General features: G+C 35.0%; 2 protein-coding genes across 2 annotated transcripts; both read right to left on the bottom strand.

The window, feature by feature from the left end:
* Positions 1-2444: 2444 nt before the first annotated feature.
* On the bottom strand, positions 2445-3855 carry LOC130012550 (uncharacterized). The gene has a single exon (XM_056100726.1). The coding sequence runs from the start codon at positions 3753-3755 to the stop codon at positions 2853-2855; it is 903 nt and encodes a 300-aa protein (XP_055956701.1). The 5' UTR covers positions 3756-3855; the 3' UTR covers positions 2445-2852.
* A 1813-nt stretch (positions 3856-5668) lies between these two features.
* Positions 5669-14313, bottom strand: LOC126810787 (zinc finger protein 345). Its single transcript, XM_050536065.2, has 2 exons — positions 14215-14313; positions 5669-12073 (listed from the first exon to the last, which is right to left on the bottom strand). Exons 1-2 carry the CDS (start codon positions 14215-14217, stop codon positions 9821-9823), a joined length of 2256 nt encoding a protein of 751 aa, XP_050392022.2. The 5' UTR covers positions 14218-14313; the 3' UTR covers positions 5669-9820.
* Positions 14314-25283: the final 10970 nt, after the last annotated feature.

Genomic DNA, 25283 nt, shown 5'->3' with positions numbered 1-25283 from the left:
AATTCTTTTTTAATAAGTAAGTTCACATTGACAGCAACGACAGCTGCAGTCAGTTCAAGACGTGGAATAGTTATAGCTCGCAACGGAGTCACTCTGGACTTCGACATGACTAATGAAACATAAACACGTTGATTAGCATCCACTAGTCGCAAATAAGAGCATTCTCCATAGCCGAATGTACTCGCATCCGAAAAATTATGAATCCCTACGGAAACCACAGTTCCAAAACCATCAGGCTTGAAACATCTATCAATCTTAAGAGTCTCAATTTTAAACAGTTCATCTCTCCACCGTTGCCAACGTGGTAGCAAATCTTCAGGAATCACATCATCCCAACCAGTGTTAAGCCTACACATTTCTTGTAAAACTTGTTTCCCAACTAATAACAAAGGAGATATGAAGCCAAGCGGATCGTATATCGAACTTATAATAGAAAGTATACCTCTTCTCGTTAAAGGTTTATCCGAAAGTTTGATTCGAAATCGGAACGCATCCGACTCAATGCACCACTCAATCCCTAGTGCACGTTCTGTTGGGAGATCATCGATAGTCAAATCGAGATTCTTTACTCCTTCTGCACGATCATGACACGGTATAGATTCAATAACTTCTGCTGAATTAGATAGAAATTTATGCAAACGTATTCCACAACACAATAAAAGTTCCTTACTCTTACTGATTAGGTCGATAGCTTCACTCACAGACGAAACTGACGTTAAACCATCGTCAACATAGAAATCCTTCTGAATGAAATTTGAGACAACTGTGCCGAAATCTTTCTCGTGATCTTTCGCGGCTTGTTTTAAAGCAAAGTTTGAGCATCCCGGAGATGACCCAGCCCCAAACAAATGAACGGTCATACGGAATTCTTGAGGTTTAGAGTCACAATTACCATTTCTCCACCAGAGAAATCGAAGGTAGTCTCGGTGTTCAACATTAACGTGAAACTGGTAAAACATCTTTTCGATATCGCAAATAAAGGCAACTCGTTCTTTCCGAAATCGACAAAGTACACCAACTAAGGCGTTTGTTAAGTCCGGTCCTTTCAACAGACAGGTAGTCATTCAAAGATTTATCTCGGAACTTAGCTTGACAATCGAATACCACACAGATTTTTCCAGGTTTCTTTGGGATGTAAACGGCGTGATGCGGAATATAATTAACATGTTCAGATATGTACGAATCATCACTAACCCTTTCGGCATATCCTTTATCAATAATGTCTTCCATAAAACTTACGTAATCTGAGCGCAAATGTTTATCCCTACGAAGACGTGACTCTAAATGATACAAACGACGAAGTGCTAAAATTTTATTATTCTGCATAACTGGTTCAGAACTCCGAAACGGTAATGGCATTTCGTAATGTCCATTTGGCGCAATATGAATCTTTCGCGACATTATGTCCAAAAATCTCCGGTCGTCACTAGACATAATTGAAGAGTCATCCAAGTGTTCATTGAAATCCATTTCCATGAGCTTAAGAATACAATCTGGACTGATGACTTCCTTTATCTTGTTGCGAAACGAAATATGAACTTGACCTTGATCGCAGCGATCGACAACATCCTGTCGACCATCAATGTCCGCAGTGTTCAAATTAGGCACTTCACAAGTTATAATGCGATGACTCAAGCCAATATGATCTACTTCATTAGTCGAATTAAAATCTACAATACCAATGATGCCCCAACCCAAGTATGTCCGTTCAGCGTATGGACCATTACTCTCGGGGGGTATGACATCGCGTGGAACTAGAGCTCTTGCGCAATCGTAACCAATGAGCAATCCAACGTCGCAACTCATCAAAGGTTGAAGTTTATTTGCAACGGGTTCTAAATATGACCAACGCTTCGCCACATCAGGTGTCGGTATATGAGTACGATTAGCCGGCATAATATCTCTTGTATAGGTATCAGGCAGCGGAATTCTAACGTCAAAATTATAGCCACGCACAACAAGACCATTAAGTTTACGACTGTCGATAAGAGTGTCTTTAGCAAACATAGTAGACAAAGACAATTTAACAGGAAGTCCTTCTATGTCAAGAGCATCACATGTTTTGTCTAAAACAAATGTTGTGTCGGACTGAGAATCCAAAAGAGCATACGTCAAAATTTCTTTACTTGGATTATCTTTGTGAGACAACCACACGGGTACGATCATAGCGCACTTATCAGTCCCAGTTCTTAAAGTATGCGAAACAGCAGACTTGACTTCAGTATTTTCATTACGCATTGGCCTACTTGGTTGACCAGTATCTCCATGAAGTAATGAAGGATGCAAATGATTACAAATTCTACACCTGAGTCTTGATTTACAAGCACGTAACACATGCCCAAGACATAAGCAAGCAAAACATAATCTGTTTGACCTCAGAAAGTCTTTACGGTCAGACATTGATTTTTTAGTGAATAAAGTACAATCATTAATGGAATGACTTGATCTATGACAAAAGGCACAATTTTCTGGAACATAACTCGAATATTCCTTTATTTCAGTTGAAAATGCAGTTCTACGTTGATTTGTTGAAGGAACATGTTCTTTCTTATTAGGCGCATATGTAATGGAAGTTAAAGGGTCACATGCAATGTCTGCTTCATCAGTCACAAAGCCAACAAATTCACTAAAGGGAGGGAACTCTTGTCTCTTTTTTCTATAATCACTAACAGTTCTTCCCCAACGCATCACCAACCAATCAGGGAGTTTATTTAACAGTTTTCTATTTTCACGCATATCATTCAGTACATTAAGGCAATTAATTGTTCGCATCGCAGTGTAACACTGTTTAAGAAAATCCGCAAAATGACGCAGTGCAGGACCATCTCGGTTAGGTACTTTTGGCCAAGCCTCTAATTTGTCCCTAAATGCATTAGCCACAATAAATGGATCGCCATATCGCTTTTCAAGCAATGACTTTGCATCTTCAAACTGATATATCGATGCAGATAATGCATACATTGTTCTTTCGGAATGTTCTTATGTTCGATCAGTGTTTTAAAGGCACACTTCCAGTTTGGATATTTCAAAGGGTCACCGGAAAACACACCTGGTTCTGGAGGGGGTAATCTATTAAAGTTAGCCTGATCTGTCAAAATACGAACCAAGTCACTGGCAGGTACATGTACAGCGGAAGACACTTGGGCAGGAGCGGACTGTGACGCATGAGAGTGATCAGCATTGTTCATAGGTGGGGTATTATTATATACATCACTAACTGGAATTTGGGGCGGCGGTAAAAACACCAAAGGTGAACTGGCAGGAATGACAGGTTTACTTATCGAACTCACAGGGTTAATAGGGTTAACTGCAGGTGACAAGTGAGGCGGATCACCATAATCTGTAGAAAAATTATGACTATTCACAAAGGTTGCGACAAGTTCTGACTTATTTTGTTCACATACTGGTATCATGGATTCAACTTTAAAATCTTCATTTTCAAATCTTCGAAGAGCATTCACCTTTGCATTCGCAATATCCAAATCTTTACGTAGCTGAATATTTTCAAGTTCTAATTTCTTTTCGGCTTCTATGGAATGATACTTTAATTTCTGTTCAATAACAGCTGCTTCCTCGGCTGCTTGAATTAACTTCAATGAAATAACAGACGATCTTTTTGATGAACGTTCAGAGTTTTTCGCTGATCTTGATTTAACAGAACCGTATGCACTCTGATCAGTAGGATCAACTGGATCACTCGCAGACGTAGCCATTGTAAACAATGCGCAAACGAAAAAATATAATGTCCTCTTCATCAATACTGCCGCAATTTTTATAACAGTTCAAATAATACTAAGGACGCACTAATGTCAGAAAACTTCAAAGTTCACTTACATATTTACCGCATAAAGTTCCTTTCATTCCATTCGACAGGTGTTTGAACTCCCTACAGAGTAGTTTTCACTATAGAGGCAGCTGGAGACCTAGACGGACGCACCCAGCCTGTGATCATGATAACAGGAGTATAACACCATAGATTGAAAAGGAGACTCGACTAACTGTAATACACCATATACATATCTTTATTCATTGTCTCTTTAATGCTTCATGACATCGGACGAGGATATCATCGTATAAACATTGGAAATAGCCTAACGTAGAATATCATACAATCATGATGAACGCAAACAACTTAGACTGAACTTCCAGACTTGAATTAAAAGACATGCCGGTAACACAGACGTGAAAACTGAAAAATACAAATTAATACAGTTTAACACAACGCAAAACATAGCAGGACAAATAAATGAATACTACATTAAACGAAATATGACATACAAATGCAATATTACAGAATTATTTACCTCCAAGAGCCTGTTAACTTGACCACACGCAAAAACGAAAAAACATGGTTTCTAGGAAAGCCATTTGCAAGACTGACACAGGGAGCATTAATTACGCAGGGATATTAAACAATTTAACATCAATGCTTTAGGTTACTATTTTACGAAGCGTAGCGCAGCCTGGAAGTTTATAACGTAATAAATTAATATACATAAAAAACATACATCAAAAAAACATTACAACAGTTCACAGAGTTCATATTATTAGACAATAACAATAACCTATCCCTTAAACTAAAAGCTCTTCCATCATATTAACTTAAGGCTGTTCCAACGTACAAACTGACCCGATTTATGAATCGGTTACAAAGACGGGTATACGCCATACAGTGTACTATGAGTGAAATTTTGCCCGGACAGCGGCACTACAGCCTACTCTTATATCAAATACCAACTGCCAAGAGATCTTTTACGTTTTCGTCCCATATGAATGACTGGACAGCTGTCCATGTCAGGTCCTCCATCCAGCACCACCGACAAATGAAAACCATGCCAGAAAAACCTGATGAAATTGCTCAGCCCACACTGGAATCAAACTTGTGATCTCCAGGCTGGTGAGTGACATCTTATTTACTGAGCCACCATCGCTCCTATGTTCGTAAGACAAGTCCTATTTTTCAGTACCAACCCAGGCTAACATAGACAGTCATAGGCCATACCGTGTGCTATCAGGACAGACATAGGCCATACAGTGTGCTATCGGAACAGAAATAGGCCATACAGTGTGCTATCAGGACAGACATAGGCCATACAGTGTGCTATTGGGAAAGAAATAGGCTATACAGTGTGCTATCAGGAAAATTTTACCTTGACTGGGAGAGAGAGAGATATGGGGTTTAACGTCCACTCAAATCAAACTAGGTCATTTCGGGACTAACATATGGTTCAATTTCATTTCAATAATTCCCTTGCACATAGGGGGCTTTAGCAGTGGGAGGAAACCGAAGGACCCAGAGAAAACTCACGAGGTTGGACAGGCGACCCTACTCCTCCTTGTCATGTACAACAGGGGAATTGAAACCACGCCTGTTGACTCAATGACAAACCTTATGATACAAAGCACACACGCTAACCATTTGGCCATCCAACTCCCCTTACCCAGACAGGTATTGAATTCCAACTGTCAAGGGATCTTTTATGTGCACATCCAAATGACATTCAGAGATTAAAATCTTTATTTATATCATTTTAAAGAATAACTAAAAAATGCTTAGTTGGAATACATGTAATTTATTTAGGTAAAGATACTAATAATCACTAAAAATAATAATAATTGCAATGACTAATAATAATCATTGTATTAAGTAAAAATAATAATTGTAATCTTAATTGTTAATAAATGTACGGTAATCAATAAAAATGATGACCAATAACCATTATTGTGTCACTAATAACAATCATTAAAAAATAACAATAATTATTAGCAATTATTGTAATTGATAACAATCATTGTAATCACTATATCAATAATTGTAAATGATAATAACAATTGTAATCTTTAATAGCAATGTCATTAATATATGTGTTTCACAAGAAATCTCATTTAACACCACCCAATTATTTTCCTTGTGATGACCAGGTATATTAGAGAAGCCTAACAAACATTTCAGCTAACAACAGAGAAAAATTGAAGAAAAACTGTGTCATTTTACTATTCACATATTTTAATCCATTATTCAAATATGCTTTTGAAATACGTTGTATTTGATTCTATTTGAAAGATCAACTTTTGGTGCATTGTCAAATTTCAATATAATTCTTTATCTGTTTATTTATTTTTAAGAATTGGTTGATTTAATTAATTAATAATTCCCCTAGGAGACAAAAAAACTGATAAAACTGCAATTGGCTTGACACTGAATAATAATACAGAAAAAAATATTTGAATTTACATGTACATATTCGAACATTAGAGCATGACAAAATGCAACAAACAAATTCAACAGGATCTAATAACAGTATATTGGCTGGAATGAGATGGGGTATGTATATGAATATTTGTTGCTGAACCAGCTGCTGATGATAAGTTGTCACTCATAACCATCCCAACCTACATGTGGCCAATGAGCGCATATGTCATTTACCGTGAGGCATTTGGACCACCTGAAACTGCCTTTTGTATTAGATTACTTAGACTGCCTCACAAGAACAGCTGTGGCATACACAAGAACATGTATGTATACGGTCCTATAATATGGAGAGCTGCCACATACCTCAGACGAGCTAAGGAACAGACTATTTTCTAATGATATTGTTGAAGTTGAATGAATGAGATCTACTTATATTCCAAATTTCATGAAAATCGTACTAATATGAAAGTTAATGACGTAATTTTCGAAATTCGGAGATGGCAGATTTGAAGTAAATGTTTTAAGGTACTCAAAGAAAAAAGAATTTGTAAGGGATATACCGGTATGAAATCTATCATTTTCCTGTATTTTTCTATAGGGAATTGGGGGTAGTCAATATTCACATGTATCAAGTGCTATATGGATAAGAAGCGTTGAGCTGAAAGGTCAAATCCTTAATTATGTGTGGCAAGTTCAGAGGTTATGTATATATATCCATAACAATGTGGAGGTGTTTGATTTGACATCTGACCTACATGCTTCAGATTATGTGAACTAACTGATCAATCAAATTATCAGTAGTGATATTTGTGGTCATGTGTGGTCATGTGGCAGTGGAAAATGAAACTCAAATCTTTCTTTAAAGATGCATTATGTAAGAGATAAATCTGCCTATTGCAAGCCTTTTTCTGACTTCAAATGTGATAATAAATAGTATTTAGACATTTAATCACATGACAAGCCCACAATCAACTCTTTAGACCATTGGATAGCCAAGATATTGTATGGATTAAACAATGTTCACCATAAATATTAATATGGATGTCACTCAGAGAGGCTGACTTCATTTATTATCTTAGAAATAGTACTTGATAATCAAGACTATTTCGGCTATTCCTTGTCATAACTTCAAACATTCAGTATTTAGACTGAAATTTTTATTATACCCGGTATACATTTTCGTTATCTATTTTTAAACTATTAAAGCAACAACAGACTGCTCTTTATCAAAATCTTACATAATACATTCTCAAAATTAAATAAAACATTTGGCGTTTTTGTGAGTCGATTAGATTAGGTTTTGATTTGCTAGTACGATTTGGTATGATTTCGATTTGATTAGGTATGGTCCACAAATGTGAAATTTGATAATTACGATTTGGTAAGATGGCTGCCATCACGGACACCGATCAGAAAAAAAAATTGCTAATTATTGATGACTTGTTAAAGACAAATGAAGGTTATCTACGCAAAAAAGGAAAAATGGTTGCCGTTAGAAACAATCTCCTATGTCCAACAAGTTCAAGTATTTTTTTGAAAACTGAAGTGACAAAACATGTAAAAAGTTTACTGAGAAAACCTAGGATCGAGGAATATATTGAAATAACTGTAAATGAATAAAATTGCTTAGAGGTGATCTAACATTCTTGTGGACTATAAAGTTAACATTAAACACGTCAAATGCGTTTTAAAAAAAACATTTTTTATGGAGAAAAACAACAATAAGCATTAAAAATTACTTACGACGTCGAACATTCCGCCATTTTGAAAAAGTCAAATCTAATCGCCTAAACACCTCCTGGGACGATTAGGTCGATTTGCCTAATCAGTTGAGTTAAATCGTCTCACAAATGTAACGATTGGCATAATCAACTTGGTTCACAAATGCGTATAATAGCTAATCGGTCTAATCTAATCGGTTCACAAAAACGCCTATTGTTATTGTTAAAAATTGTTATTGTTCAATGTTACCTAGTCAACCATATAGAAAGAAAGAAAAAATAAATTATAATCAAAATTTTAATTAAATTGTTGGTACCATTTTTTGCCAGTCAACGTCTAGTTGTTAAGTCAATTTCCATGAAGTTTTTTTACACTAAATATTATTTTACAAAAACAAATTAAACCATTTATATTTTATGTACAATAACACACAAACAAATTACATTTTCGCAACACAAGAAAATAATTATAAATCAAAGAAATTGTGGTGATATACATGTACAATGTACATGTACATGTACTTACACATACCACAATACAAAAAATTTCCTAGTGACAGCCCATATAAGGGAGAGGACATAAAATGGGCAACCAAAGAAACTGGCACAATTCACAATGTGGCTCAAATACCCCACCCCTCCCCTCTAGCTATGCTTAACAATATAATTAACCCTATATCTCACGGTTAACACAGGGAAAACAGCAACAACAAAGAAGAAACTAAACAGAACAAAATTAAACAAAACAAAACAAAATTTTACAAAACAATGTCATTATATAAGATATGTACAATGTAATCATAAAAATCATTCACATGTGTCTTCAAGTCATTTTAGCATTAAAAATACCATTTACCAGTTATGAAATCATTGTTAACCCCTTGGCCTTTAGAAACTAATGTTCCTTAGATGTCTAAAACTGCTGTAACTATATACATGTATATGGTCCTACAATACAGAGAGATATTCACATGATTCGGACAGGTTGAGATTAAGGAGCAGTAGTTTCTAATGGATTGGGGCTGTCGAGAGATACAAAGTGTAGAATATATTTACAGGTACATGTACCAAGTAAAAAGGGTTATGTTATCAATGACATGATTAGTCTACATCTGTCATCTAATTATTCAACCTTGATTATTTAATCTTTATTGTTTTATGGGGTGTTAAGTTTGACAACTCTGCACTTCAATCTGTTGCTACATGTCATGTACCTGTATATCAATTGTCTGAGATTATCAATGACATGGACACAATTTTCTTATTTATTGGCTTATATTTGTACAATTTTATGGATACATAAGTAGTGAATTTGTATCGAACTATTTGTACCTTGCGATAATACAATTTCGATTACTACAGATAGAAATGGGGTTTAATGTCCACTTGACACAAACTAAGTCATTTTGGGACTAACATATGGTTCAATTCTATTTCCATAAGTCACTTACACGTAGGGGTCTTTAGCAGTGGGAGAAAACCGGAGGAGCCGGAGAAAACCCACGAGGTTGGACAGGCGACCCTACTCCTTGTCACGTACAACCAGGGAATCGAAACCAAGCCAGTTGACTCAATGACAGACCTTATGATGTAGCCTGCATGTGCTAACCATTCGGCCACCCAACCCCCTTTTACTACAAATAAGTACAGTAACACAGTAACTGATTGGAGTGCAGATTATTATTAAAATGTCAAAAAGTAGCTAATGTACGTGTAGTTAACATCTTTGTATACTAATTCCAAGACTGCAACAAATTAACCCCTAACTAAAAGTATAAGCAGAGGGCGGAAAAATTCCTGAAACAGCGAAGGTCAACGGTGACCTCCATGATACCATAGGGACGAGAAGGAACCAAACAAATCTTTGGATAGACATGTACGTATACATTTCATGTCCTATAAACTTTTAAGATGCAGAATTATCTTCTTTAGTATGAATTCGGACATGTTTCTTAAAGGAGCTACTGTCATTAAATGCTTTGCTACAAACATCACATTTAAATGGTTTCTCCCCAGTGTGAATTCTTGTGTGCCGTGTTAAATCTGAGATATTAAAAAACGACTTATTACAGATGTTACACGCATAATTTTTGTCTTCAGTGTGAGTTATAATGTGCTTCTTTAGCGCACTTTTGACCGCAAAGGCCTTATGACAAATTTCACACAGAAACGGGTTGTTTCCGGTATGAAATCTGATGTGTTTTGACAGGTCGTTATTCGTCAAAAATAAATCGCTGCAAATTTCGCATTTGTATAGTTTTTTGACGTGGGTTCGTAAATGCCGATTTAAAACATTCAAATTATAAAAGGATTTACTACAAACATCACATTTGTACGATTTCTCTCTGGTGTGAGACCGGAAATGTTTGTTAAGAGCACTCTTGTCCATGAATGTTTTGTTACAGATTTCGCAAATGAACGGCTTTAAACCAGTGTGAATTCTCATGTGGCGGTTCAGATCTGTGCTATATCTAAATGACTTCGGGCAGAGCTCACATTTAAACGGTTTTTCACCAGTATGGGTTTTCATGTGTTTACTTAAAGAGCAACTGACAGGAAAAAATTTACTGCAAACCTCGCATTTAAAAGGTTTCTCTCCAGTGTGACTTCGAACATGATTAATCAACTGGCTCTTAAACACAAACGATCGATCGCAAATTTCACAGAAAAATCTTTTCTCGCGGATTACCTTGCTACTTTCACTTTTATTTTCTCCTTCCATGTGCTTCTTTATGTGTTTCGTCAAACCACTGTTATCGATGAAACACTTACTGCAAATGTCACACTTGTATGGTTTCTCGCCAGTATGTGTTCGGAAATGTCTGTTAAGCTCGCCATTTGAAATAAATGATTTGCTACATACCCCACATTTATATGGTTTTTCTCCAGTATGGGTTCTAGTGTGTAATTTTAACTTAAACCCTGTATCAAATGCTTTCTCACAAACATCACATTTATATGCTTTCTCTCCTATATGATATTTGAAATGTCGCATCACCTCACACTTAGCACTGAATGATTTATTACAAACCTCACATTTAAAAGGTTTTCCAATATTGTGAATTTTTAAATGCTTTCTGAAATCCTTTTTATATTGAAATACTTGGTCACAGACATCGCAAGTATACTGGGTCTCCTTCCCTGTGTAATTTTCCAATGATAACCCATTTATATCCAAAAGATGGATCGGGATCTGACTTGGATAATCTTTAATGTTAAAACTTTTTGGGCTTTGTGGTTTATGTTGTGAAGTACTTGCCGTACTCTCCGACGTTCCTGCTTTAATTTCTGGGACACTCTCCACATCCAAACATTTTCGATACTTCTGTAATTTTCCCCCCATTTTAAAATGCATTTTACAATATTCATCCAATGATGCAATTTCTTTTTTGCGTTTCTCCGACTCTGCATCCAACAAATCTTCTGATCTTTGTTGGGAAGCATGCTCTTTAAAATGTGCCTCCAGGTCCATTGAAGACCTGAATTCTTGATCACAAACATTACAGTCAAATGTTTCGTTTGGATTCTGTGCTATTCTGTCTTCAATACCACGTTCTTGACATTTTTTGGCAAAATCTGATTTATATGTCTGATTAGGGAACTTCGAATGACTCAAACCATCCGTCTTGTCTTCCTCACGAGTTTTGTTGTCTTCAAAATATATCTGACAATTTTTATCCACGTCATAATCATCCTTTCCCTCTTCTTTTATCAGCTTATTGGTGACCTTATTAACACTATGTATTTTACGATGTCTCTCTAATAGATCGTACTGTGGAAAAATCTCATCACATACGGTACACCGATGAAGGAGGGGCATATTAATCATCTTATTACCACCATGTATTTTACGATGTCTCTCTAACAGATCATACTGTGGAAAAATCTCATCACATTCTGTACACCGATGAAGAAGTGGCATATTAATCATCTTATTACCACCATGTATTTTACGATGTTTCTCTAATAGATCATACTGTGGAAAAATCTCATCACATTCTGTACACCGATGAAGAAGTGGCATGTTAATCATTCTATTACCACTATGTATTTTACGATGTCTCTCTAATAGATCATACTGTGGAAAAATCTCATCACATTCTGTACACCGATGAAGAACTGGCATGTTAATGATATTATTCTTCCTTTTCATACTTTCCTACAATATAAAATTTTTTATCATTTGAATTATTGTTTTTGAAGGATGACGAGAAATTGAGTTTAATGTCCAGTCAAGAGAAAGATAGAGAGAAATGGGGTTTAACGTCCACTCAACACAAACTAGGTCATTTTGGGACTAACATATGGTTCAATTTTATTTCAATAATTAACTTGCAGATAGGGGTCTTTAGCAGTGGGAGGAAACTGGAGAACCCAGAGAAAACCCATGAGGTTGGACAGGCGACACTACTCCTTGTCACATACAAAAGGGGAGTCATAACGACAACAGTTGACTCAATGACAGACCTTATGATACAGTGTGCAGTTGCTAACCATTCAGCCAACCAATCGCGCTGTCCAGTCAAGAAAAACTAGGTCATTTTGGGGGTAACATATGGTACAATTTTATTTCAGTAGTCTGCTTGTGCATAGAGATCTTTAGTGTGTTTCATTGGAGAGTTTTCCTTGTTTAAAGAAAATCAGATAAGCTTCAGTCTTTGAAAGCTTTGTATGACAAAACATTCTTCAAAGGCATTTTCATGAGTGACACTATTGGTAATCAGGGAACTTGAAGTAGTTCCAATGGCAGACTTCTGCTGATGTTTGCCGAGTGGTGTTTGTTATGTAGAAGATTCTGGATAATACGGAGTAAGAGTAAAAACTTTATACTCTTTAACGCTTTTTTCATACATTTATCATACAAAGTATTACGGAAAGAGTGGGTTGGTTTTGTAAATTATTCAAATCCTTATTTGTCAACTTAAGAAGATCACAATGGTGATTTGCTATAAACATTTGTTATGGTCTACAGTAAAAGTTTATTGAATGATTCGGAATACTCAAACAGAAAACAAATGCAAGGGTTCCATTCCTGCAATTCAATCGTTACCCAGCATTATGGACATCATATCAGTTAAACATGCATTATACAAGAGCTAAATCTGTCTATTGCAGGGTTTTTTTGCGGGGCCTTAAATGTTATCTAATTTTTTAGTTAGACATTAAATCAACTTTTCAAAACCATAATCAACTCTCGATGACATCATTAGCCTGCGATATTTAGTGGATATGAATACATTTTGTTGTGAATGAAATGACCATAAAAATAGATACCGGTACCGGTAATTGAGACTTATTTTATTATCGCAAAAAGGGTAGTAATGACGATCAAGGCTAGCCTAAAATTGAATCAATAATAAATAGGTTAAGAATGAAGTAATTAGACTGAAATTGTCAGCATACCCTCTTTTCATTATCTATATTTGAACTATAGCCTATAGCAAAAACTATGAGCTCTTTATCTAATCTTACCTAATTTCCATTTAATGTTTAAAACAATAATAGTTAGCAGTTAATCAACAAATATATGTAATACAAACAAACATTCATTCCTTTACCAATGTTTTTGATAATTGACAAAGTCGTTTTTACGGGAGGTCTATATATTGCAATTTTGAGTGAAGATGGCACAACTAATTTTAATAGAATTGGTGTGAACCTGCCGCAATGTGTATAGTAACCACTGGCTATACATAAAATATTGTCTGACCAATGACCATGTGAATTTTTACATCAAATAAAGCCAAGGGGCATAGGTTACATGTATGTCGACCCAAGTCGGATATGACATAGTTATTAAAATAACTCAAACTCTTTGATTCTTGCCTCCACCATCAAGGATTGTATGTATGTACCGTAATAGTGAAACATCACCAAATTTGCTCCGCCAAAAACGATAATTTGCGTGTGAAGTTACAATTCCCTCCAAAATTAAAAGAAAGAAATAAACCTAGCACTAACAGTAACAGAAAATATATAACCCACAGTCACAGCAGATTTAAATAGGCTACTGGCGAGATAAAACTACGTGCATTTACCGATTTCAAAAGTAAAGACGAGTGTTACTCTTATTCTATTATTGCAAAAAAAAACATCGAATAGTATGATAAATAATTAAACAGATGAAAATCAATGAGTTAAACTGTGGTAGATCATAGTAGATGAACAATAGGCCTGAATTGAATAGCACAGCTCGTGCAGTTCCGCGGGTGGTGGTGTTGCATTCATGAAATAGAGCCCAAGTGATAACCCAAGGTTGCAAAATGACCAACAAATGACAGCGCAAGATTCTTAACTTACCATTATTTGGGGATATTTTGACGAATTTCTTGATAATTATGTCAAAAAATCAATCAATTGTTTTATTATCTCATCAAAACTGGGCGAGGCTAGCGGCCATTTTGTATTATTAATAGTCTGGTTGTATCTTCCCTGCAGATCTAGATCAAGCTACCTGAGTAACCCAGGACAAATTCAATCATCATACAATGTCAATTTGTTTAGCATTTTAGAAGTTACTAAAGTAGTAAGATTCAATTTATTTGTGTTAGTACATTGATATTCTAATTGGAGGTCATTAGGTCATTTTTTACACAACCCAAACGTTTTATAAATGGACATAAAATGGGGGTTAACGTCCCATTTTCTGCACCAACCAATGGAAATGAAATGAAATGGATTTAACGTCTCACATTTCTTTACCAACCGGGCTTTTTGAAATCGGAAACCGGAATTTCCGCGTTTGCGGTTTATTTTGTGTATAAAATAAATTTTGCCCCGATTGGAGGTAAAAAAAAAAGACAATAGGGCCTATCTTTTTTTTTCAATTTGCTTAATACAACACATGTAATATAACTGGTGTGTCGATCACAGAAAGGCAAAATGAATTCCAGCAAATATTGATAACAATTATAATAATAATAATGCCATTTTAATAATAATAAGGGTTCCTGAAGAGCGCTAGGCCCCAAACACTATTGCATGTTCTAAACGCATACATAGAGGATATTTGTCGTTTTAGAGTGAATAACATATTTTATTTCATCGAGAAGCAAGAAAACTTATATTTTCACGAATGCGTAGCATGAGTGAAAATATAAACGTTTTCTTGCTTTGAGATGAAATAAAATATGTTATTCACGACAAAACGACAAATGTTCTATTTATTTTATGATTTTACAATCATTTTAGGTAAAAACAACATGGACTACTTTAGCCAGTGGAATAACACTTTTATTTCACTGATAAAACGCGGTATTCCACTACTGATCATAAAATAAATGTAATTATACTATACGTTTCGTTACATTGTGACGCCAAAACTTGTACTCCAAAATTTTTTTAGCTTCGATTCGCCAATTTTAGATTAAAGGACCTAAGTCCGTAACTCAAAATCCTCCAAAATCTTCGACATCGAAAACACGAATTATTGGTCAATTTAAATCAACATTGATGATGTAAACTTACCGGGAAAAGATGAGTCTTTGATATCCGATATTTAAGATAAAATATTTTTTTTAACATTGGTACACGAATCGTGTACCATAATGCGCTTCAGCCCCAGTTGTATTGAGAGACTCGAGGGACGAGGCTAGACACATTGCACCAAATCATAGAACTAGAATTAGTATTCTAGTTCTATGACCAAATCAAATGGAGTTGTGTAGACTAGAATAACTAGACGCTAGAAATTTGCACTCGATTGAGATTGCTGACTTATTTCGCCGAACATAACTGATTTGAAATTGGAGTAAAAACGGAAACCATTAAATGTAAATCAGTTTATATACATTCATATTACAGTATTATATGCGTTGCGACCCACTTTTGTGAATTTCTAGGTCCCAAATGTTAGCGATTTAGCTCCTTTAAGTAATTAAATGACGGTCGTGTTTCAATCCGTTTTGATCAGTACCATCAAAAGAGGTGATTCTAGGGTCGACATAAATGTCTAATGTGAATAAATGTCTAATGTATCTGATGTCAAAATAAAGACCTTCAATGGGCACATTTAGCCCCTACATACAGTAATGCATATTTAACGATTAGTGTCTACAATACCTGGTTAGACCAGATACTGGCATGTCTTTAGTTAGTTAATAAATAAAATGAGATAGATAAATAAATAAAAAATAAAAATTTGGGGGGGGGGGCAATGGTCTAACGTGTGCTTTTACTGGCTCAAATGACCTCGTTTCAATCTCCAGCTTTTAAGCGACAAGGATTATGGGTTAGTCTCGAAATTACCAAGTTTGTGGCACGTGAACGTGCATGATAATTTCAAATTAAATTAATTTTCTATTGGTCATAAAATGCACATCACGTATCATGTCATTTTCGTGCAAAAATTAAACTTGTAGTGAGTATTGCACTGAATGCATGGCATGCTTACACTTTCCAGAACACTTCATACACCATATTTGTTTCGGAAGTCCTGATATGTGTAGATTAAACTGGTTATTGTGTTATTATTACTGAAGAATGAACCTACCGCCATTTGATTATCAGCAAAAGTGAAAAAACTCCGCAGACTAAACAACCTACTATTCTAAAACGCGTCATTATAATAATATTATCTGTAAAAGAAATAACAATATAATCTGTGTATATAATAATGATATCTGAATAGTTAGTTAGGTTCTATACCGATATACAGGGACTGGAACATTTTATTATAATATACTACATTTTGCTCTCTAATAATAAGTGCAGGCGAAATACATAACAAAACCAAACCGACAAAACAAACTGGCGGACATGATAAAACTACACAGACATTGCAAGAACAAATAACAACTTACAGAATTGTTTTAACCATTCTGATTGTCGTGATGAGAGGACGAACACCATCGATATTCACGGTAAGATAACATCAATGTTGATTTACATTGACCAATAAGTCGAGTTTGCAATGTGTTGTATTAATCGACTAGTCACTATCTATGAACACTTTTCAACCCTTGCTTATGTTGAATTAAAATAACGAAACTGATTATTGGTCTATTACGGATTAAGTTATGTAAAAAAAAACATGATTAATAATTGGTATTATGGTGCATCATAAATTTATAAAGAAATATAGTTTTCCTATAATACATGATGTTCGTAAACAAAGGCAATAAAACATATATTCATATCACATTGTCACATCAAAATGTCGCTAAAGGCCCTTTCGAGTTAAAATACACTCTTGTTTAAATCTAAGCGGAAAATTGTTCTTTTGTTTTTGTGCCTTGTTGGAAACTTTATCACCTTGCTGAAATTCGCGGAAACCCAATTAATATCTTCAGTTTTCACCAATGTTTGATGTCCCCCCCCCCCGTGTTTTAATATGACCATATTAAGACATATCCCAGTATACAATCTGCTACATTATTTACAAGACTTATATCTGAGATAATTCTATGGAATACAATTACGGTGTACTGCTTATAAAGACTAGAGGAATCAGGTCGAAACGTCGCTCAGTAATAAACATTAATTATATTCCATAGAATTGTGACCTTTGTATTCCAGTTCAATTACGAAATACCATTGGAATAATATATCTCAGATTCATGGCATGAGTTGTGACTTTAAATTAAATACATAGGACAAAATACAATAAAATGATTTTCATCTTCAACAGGCAACTTAGTTTGTTCGAGACAATATTATTCTAATTTCTGCTAAATGTTTTAATATTTTTTTTACAAATTCAGTGGTTTTTATATATTGTCAAATGAATAAGCAAATGACGACCGTAGACTTTAACGGGGGTTAAAGGGAGGTAAATATCCGTCTAAACAGCATTAATTTATTTGAATATAACACTGACTGCTCCATAAATCTCCTAAAATAACATACTACTGACCATCCTAATAATCTCCTAAGGTAAATAATATACTACTGACCATCCTAGTAATCTCTTATGATAAATAATATTTAGTTGTATGATAAGACGTGATAACGTAAACTGGTCCGGGCAGAACGATGCCTTTTACTCATTTTATATATCCATTTACACTAAATAGGAAATATTTTTATCCAGATATACTTCAAACACCTTATTTATTTCTTTAATACTTCAAAAAAGTTTCTAAAATGTAACTTGCAGATGTTAATATTGTGATCTAATCAATCCGCACAGAGGTCATCCCATATTCAATGTTGTACAAGGTCGGACGGATTGAGCAGGGTAGTAGGATGTTACAACCCATTTCACGGGATGAGAGGCCGAATAGTCAAACACATGCGCTTTAGATCATAAGGTCTATCATAGAGTAAAGTGGCGTGGTTTCGACTCCCTACTTCTAATTACAGGTGTGGAGTCCCCTGTCAAACTTCGTGGGTATTCTGCCCCCCCCCCCCCCCGCCCTACTCCTAATGTCCCCTACGTGCAAGCAAACTATTGATATATAATTATTGAGTCATACGTTAGTTTCAAAATGGTCTAGTTTTAACAGAGTGGAAGTTAAATCTCATTCTCTCTCTCTCTCTCTCCCTCTCTCTCTCTCTCATTACTGTTACATCGCCACTTTGAAGCACGAATCCATGCTCTCAAATACATGAAAGCCAAACGGATAAATGTTGAAGGGGTAACTGGTGACTATTGATTTTGCATGTTATACTAGGCAGTATATTACCGGTGGCGATTTGTTAAATACCGCAAGTCATTGCGGTTGAAGGGAGACAACTACAATAAACGGAACCAATTCAATAATAAGTGTGTCATGTTTATTGTAATTAAAACGGGCTTTCCTAATATTGCCCAACACTCGGTACACCGCAGGTAAATTCAGTGCCATTTACTGAGAACTACGCTCTCGGAAAATTGAAAACATGAATAATCCGAAATACAAATAACATACCTACTGACGATCTATTTGTTAACAAAATGTTTTCATTGGTATTCAAAATTCGATTAAATAAAGTTTAACATAATAAGTAACAAATACTCAATGACACCTATCTATAAGTAGTAAAGTACCTTGTATACCGAATGAATTAATTTTGCTCTTCGCTGACGTATATAGTGTCATGTGATACAGAGGGCTTTCCCTAACACGTAAAGGCGGAAGCAATACGTTCGATCGCAGATTGTTTTTGTTTTAATTAGGAATTAAACTGTTTAAGCTAATTAGAACGGTGAGTATATAGAGAGTATATTATAGTTATCTACTAGTTATCACAGTGATTGTTAGTGTAGGCCTATATATTAGACAATTGATTAATACTGATCAATCTGAAACAGAAACTCAGATATCAACACCGTATAACACAGCACAGTGTAGTCTGTATCTTAATGGGGAAATAGGTGTAAAAATAACAAACATATAGGAAAGATAGTTAAATTGGTCCTAGCTATTAGAAAACAACATATGAGCAATTTGTTAAGGGTTCTTTTAAGTGCGCACCAATGTGTACATATGACCTGGGGTTTTCGTCCTGAGGAACTTTCTCGGCCTACACTGAGAGTCTTGACGGCTCCTCAACGTGCAGGTAAAATATTCCTTGACAGTTGGAATTCAATAAAGGGTAAACGCAAATTCCGCTGCATGGAAAAAAACAAAAACAAACAGTCGTAGCACATGCATGTATGCACATCAAACTGGAATAGTGCTGGAAAGTAATGTTTCATTTTTACAACACATTTCACTGAGTTGGGTGGTCGAATGGTCTAAAGTGTGCGCTTTAGATCGTAAGGTCTGTTATAGAGGCAGTTGGCATGGTTTCGATTCCGAGCGTGCACCCCCCCCCCCCCCCACAACACACAACACACACACACCACATACAATTTCTCAATGTCAATAGTGAAACGATCATTTTGTTCAAGAATATGACACCCACATCTACACTTTGAAGCAAGAATCCATTCTCTCAAATACATGAAATTCAAACCGAGGAATGTTGAACGGATAACTGGGTGACCATTGATTGTGCATGTTGTACTAGGCAGTATATAACCGGCGGCAAATTGTTGGATATCACCGCGGGGGGTGGGGGGCGAATGGTTAGCACGTGCGTGCTGTATCATAAGGTTTCTCATTGAGTCAACTGGCGTGGTTTCGAATCCCCGGTTGTACGTGACAAGGAGTAGGGTCGCCTGTCCAGCATCGTGGGTTTTCTCCGAGTCCTACGGTTTCCTCCCACTGCTAAAGACCCCTACGCACAAGCGAATTATTGAAATAAAATTAAACCATATGTTAGTCCCGAAATGACCTAGGTTGTGTCCAGTGGACGTTAAACCCCATCTCTCTCTCTCTCAATTTAATATCACCAGTCACAACGGTTGAAGGGAGACAACTACAATAAACTGTAACAATTCAATGATTATGTCAGATAAGACAAGATAAGATTTTATTGTATCAAGACATCCATTAAGGACAGCATACAATATGAACATGTATATAAAGATATAGTATAACAGATAATAGATATATACATGTATTTACAAACAAGACAAATGATAATTTTACATAATTACACATTTACTAACAGGACAAACAGTATGATAATCATCTCAGAATACATATTTACCACAAACTGGTCTGATAATGACACGACCTTCAACACAAGCATGATGGATGTGTATAAATATAATAAATACATAAATAACAGAAAGACTTAGTATAGGTTTTGACATGGAAATATGATATAGGAATGCTAGAAGCATTACATGAATCGATTAATAAAACGTGGAATAAAATATATCAATACATGGAAATCTAGATAATAATTTTGATACAGAAAGGTATATGTAGTGATACATGTACAGCTACACAATTTATGTTCTTAGATTCATTGCATGAAATACAAAAGCACTAACTGATTTTGAAACTGTTTTTGGTGGGTTAAATAGATTTTCTAGAGAATAGGGTAGATAATTATCCGTAAATGTTGGGTATATGTAAACGGTACGTAAATTTTCATACAATGGACATTCTAGTGAAAAATGTGCTTCATCTTCAGTTTTGTGCATAGAGCATTGTTGGCATATTCTTAGATCTGGGGGGACATTTTTGTATCTGCCCATTTCAATTTGGAGTGAGTGTGAACTAAGTCGGAGTGCGGTCATGGCTATTTTATAGTTCTTGTTATGTACATAACAGAGATATTCAGCAGGTTTATAGATTTCTGTTTTAAATAAACTGTAGGTCCTAAGTTTTGAAGCTTTAAATGAACTGGAGTGGCATGATTCGGTGAAAAGGGAGTTGAATTTGGATTGAAGTGATGATTTGATATTAACTTTAGTGAGGTTTGACGGATTTATATTGAAATAATTTATTAAGTGTGTTATAGAGGCAGTCCATGAGAGTTTAATATTAGACTTAGCTATTTTAATATCATCATTATAGGCTTCAGCTAGTAACGGATTTGAATCCTTCATGTCAGGATGGTTTAATCTTTTATAATAGAGTAGCATTCTATGGTACATGTATATATCTAGTTGCAGTGGGAAAATTCCCAGCTCAGCAAGACAACCCATATTAGTAGTTTTAGGGGGTTGGCACAATATTGACTTACAGGTTTTTATGGTTATCTTGTTGTGTTCTATATTACTCCATTTAGATAAATTTAATTTTACATTGTGCACTAACTGGGAACCCCAAACATCAGAGGCATACAATCCAATTTGCTTTACAACAGAGTCGTACAGTTTAATTAGAACTTCTGTAGGTAATTGATTAGAGACGCATACTTTACTTTTAATACTATACCAAGCTCGCCTTGCCTTTTTGCAAAGGTCAGACATAGCTCCTTTAAAAGAATTGTTATTAGTTATATTTACGCCTAAATACATATATGAATTAACGATTTCCAGAGAAGTATTACCAAAAGTAAAATGTACATTTTTGCGCTTGAAGATTTTATTATCTTTGGGGGTATTTATGAAACACATTATTTTAGATTTAATTGGGTTTACTTCCAATTTCCACTTAGTACAATATTCATGCAGCTGGTTAAGAGATTTTTGGAGACCTAGCGAAGAAGTTGAGAATAATACAAGATCATCTGCAAATAAGAGATGAGATATTTTGAGATCACCAAGACAAGGAGCTGCTGCGTTACCAATATAAGTTTGCAAATCATTAACATAAATATTAAACAGCGTGGGGCTTAACACACAGCCCTGTTTGACACCGATATCTGAACTTATTTGTTTGGAAAGTCCATTGTTGGTTTTAACTATATATGAAGTACCGCTATACATTGAATGTATTATGTTAAAGATGTTTCCATTTATGTCATGTTTGAGTAATTTAAGTAAGAGCCCCTTTCTCCAAATGGTATCGAATGCTTTAGTAAAATCTATGAAACTGATAAAAACATTTTGATGCTTACTTTTATATTTATATAGGATCGTTTTGAGAATGTATATATTGTCCGTGGTCCGATGACCTTTACGGAAGCCACCTTGTGCGGGAACTAACATATTGTTTGACTCAAGATAATCTGTAATTCTATTATTAATAATTGACAGGAAGCATTTAGAAAGACAACTAGCCAGGGCAATTCCTCGGTAATTCCCAGGGTCTTCCTTTGGACCTTTTTTATGTATTGGAACTATGTAGGATTGATTCCAGCTTGAAGGTATTACTCCGGAAGCGAGGATTAAATTAAACAATTTCATGTACTGATCTATTAGAATTTCTGAAGAAGCCTTTAGCATTTCATTTAGAATTAAGTCTGGGCCATTTGATTTTCCAAGTTTTAACTTTTTAAATGCATTTCTTACTTCTATGGCTGAAATTTTTTGGTTTAATTCAAGGTTTACATTATTTGGTATTTGGAGATTGTGAATTAATTTATCTATTTCCTGAGAGTCAGAATCGTTCATATTATTATTTTGGAATAATTTATAAAAATGCTGATGCCAGTTATCAATAGAAATGTCACTGTCAGTTTTAGGGTTATCATTTTTATCATCTAACAAAGAATTTACCAGCTTCCAATAAATTTTGGGATCATTTGTCTCTAACTCATTAAGCTTCTTAATAATTGAATTTTTAGCTTCACGGCTTTTATATTTTGTTACCTTTTTATAAATTTTCTTTCTGCTATAATATATTTCTCTTAAGTAATTATTCTGTGGGCTATTGTTGAAATTATGTTGGGCCTCTAACATGTCCCTACGGAGTCTTTTACAGTCTTTGTCAAACCATTTGTGTTTTTTAGTTGATTTTCTGATCCTGACAAACCTGACACATGCCCTTGACGCGTCAAGTAAAATGTTGGTCAGATCTGAGTTAGCCTTGTCTGTGTCATTAGCATCAAAGGACTTCGACAAAAATCTGTATGCTTGAGTCCGGAGAAAAGGTTTATTTAGTTCTTTGATAAAGGATTGGTTCGAATCAGATTTCCATATGAATTTATAAGGTTTCTGTATAGGATTTGAGGGGGTATTTCCAGAAGGGTTACCTAATGTAGGGGATAATATGACCTGATTAGGTTTGGCCAAAATCTTGCAAGATATAAGACAATGATCCGACAAATAGGTCAAGGCCGAAACTTTAAAACAATTAATTTTTCTCAGTTAATGATGTACATGTACTTATAAGAATGTAGTCTACCGAGCTGCAGCCTATATAGTTAATACAAGTATGGTTGCCTAAGTAATCACCAAGTGTTCTACCATTAAGGATATACACGTCTGTTGTCTTACACAGTTGGACAAGTTCCCTTCCCCAGGTATTTATAACAGAGTCTTTATTATTCCTAATTCTTGGAAGTTTATCTTTGTTTATATTATTTGAGTTGTCAATTTGTGGAAAAGGTTTATTACTATTAGACACATCTATATCTGAAATGAATATATCTGGGAGATTAAATGTTCGGGAGTTAAAATCACCTCCTAGAAGTATATCGCCTAAATCTTTATATTTCCTAATGTTATTCTCAAGTTCATCGAATGGATTGTATTTTTTCTTTTGCCAAATTGGTGAATTTTGGGGCGGAATATAAACAGAAGCAGTATAAAGATCATTACTGATATTGAAAACAGATTTGTTTAATTTGAACCATATTATGTCCCCATCCGAGGAGTCAAGAATTTGGATACCATGTTTATATTGATCTCGTATAAATATTGCTGTACCGCCTCTCTGGCTGAATTTTGGAGAGTTATTTCCCTTTCTACTGAATATAAATCCTGTGTAACCACTAAATACATTTTGTAGTAAATCTAAGTTTTCATGCTCATCATTAGACCAGGTTTCAATTAAACAGATAATATCCAAATGACAAAAATACTGAAACATATCATTCCGAGCTTTGTCATTATTGAGTTTAGATATGAGGCCATTGACATTCCAGAAACCTATCTGTAAGGACATAATGAGTGAAATATGGCAATATAATAATAACAGTGTTGTAATCTATAAACAATGAGTGTGATAATGAAACAAGCAAGCAATCACAATGAACATATAATTACTAACAGGATACCTGATGGTTATAGATTACACAAATATGGATAATTTTACAAAAAGGCAAACCTATAAATACAAAGTGTGGAAAAATAAAGTGAAATATAAGTACTTGGCGTACATGTAGAATATATACATTATATTATTGATACGGGCACATGTCTTTAACACAGATACATTGTAGGTACCTCGATTAACCTTTGTGCATTCCTTTGCCTGTGCTTAGAGTGGGTACCTGATCATATTTACAATGAGTAGTGCAAACATTTTACATTCATTTAATTAATAAAAATAAGCACTATATTGGCAATTGACTAATGGATAAATGGACGGCAGTTATATTGTACATTATGATACACCACACCTTGACAGCTATAGCTACATGTAGATTGTTATACTGTAGGTATCCTTCCTACATGTTTATTCTATATGGTATATCATGTATCACTTCTCAACAGGCAGCACACAAACTTGGGAGTTTGTGGATTTTTAAAAAAAAAAAAAAAAAAAAAAAACACACACACACACACACACACACAACAAACCAACCAACAAAACTGTCAAAGTCGATCTGGATTCTGGAACCACATTCACAGCACTTATTTTATAGCAGCACTCACAATATGCCTTTTAGATTTTTTAAGTCGAATTTTTAGAAAGTGTTTATACTACATGTATCACACAGGTACATGTATTATACACTGAATACACTACACACGTAAATATGTTTATAACTATCACAGGTATTACTACCCACGTAAATATGCTTTACCCCAAGCGGTAGTCTTGATTTTTGGTTGATACTTGTTGCCATAGGGGAAGGCAGCTGAATTTTGGACTGTAGAATTATATGTTTTGCCATAAGTGAAAGCAGCTGGATTCTTGACTGGTGCTCGATATGTGTTGTCAAAAGGAAAAGTTGGTAGATGACTAGGTGGCGGAAACCGCATATCTGCCATG

This window comes from Patella vulgata, chromosome 1, assembly GCF_932274485.2.
Source record: "Patella vulgata chromosome 1, xgPatVulg1.2, whole genome shotgun sequence".
Classification (NCBI taxonomy): domain Eukaryota; kingdom Metazoa; phylum Mollusca; class Gastropoda; family Patellidae; genus Patella; species Patella vulgata.
This window is presented reverse-complemented; position numbering and strand designations above follow the sequence as displayed.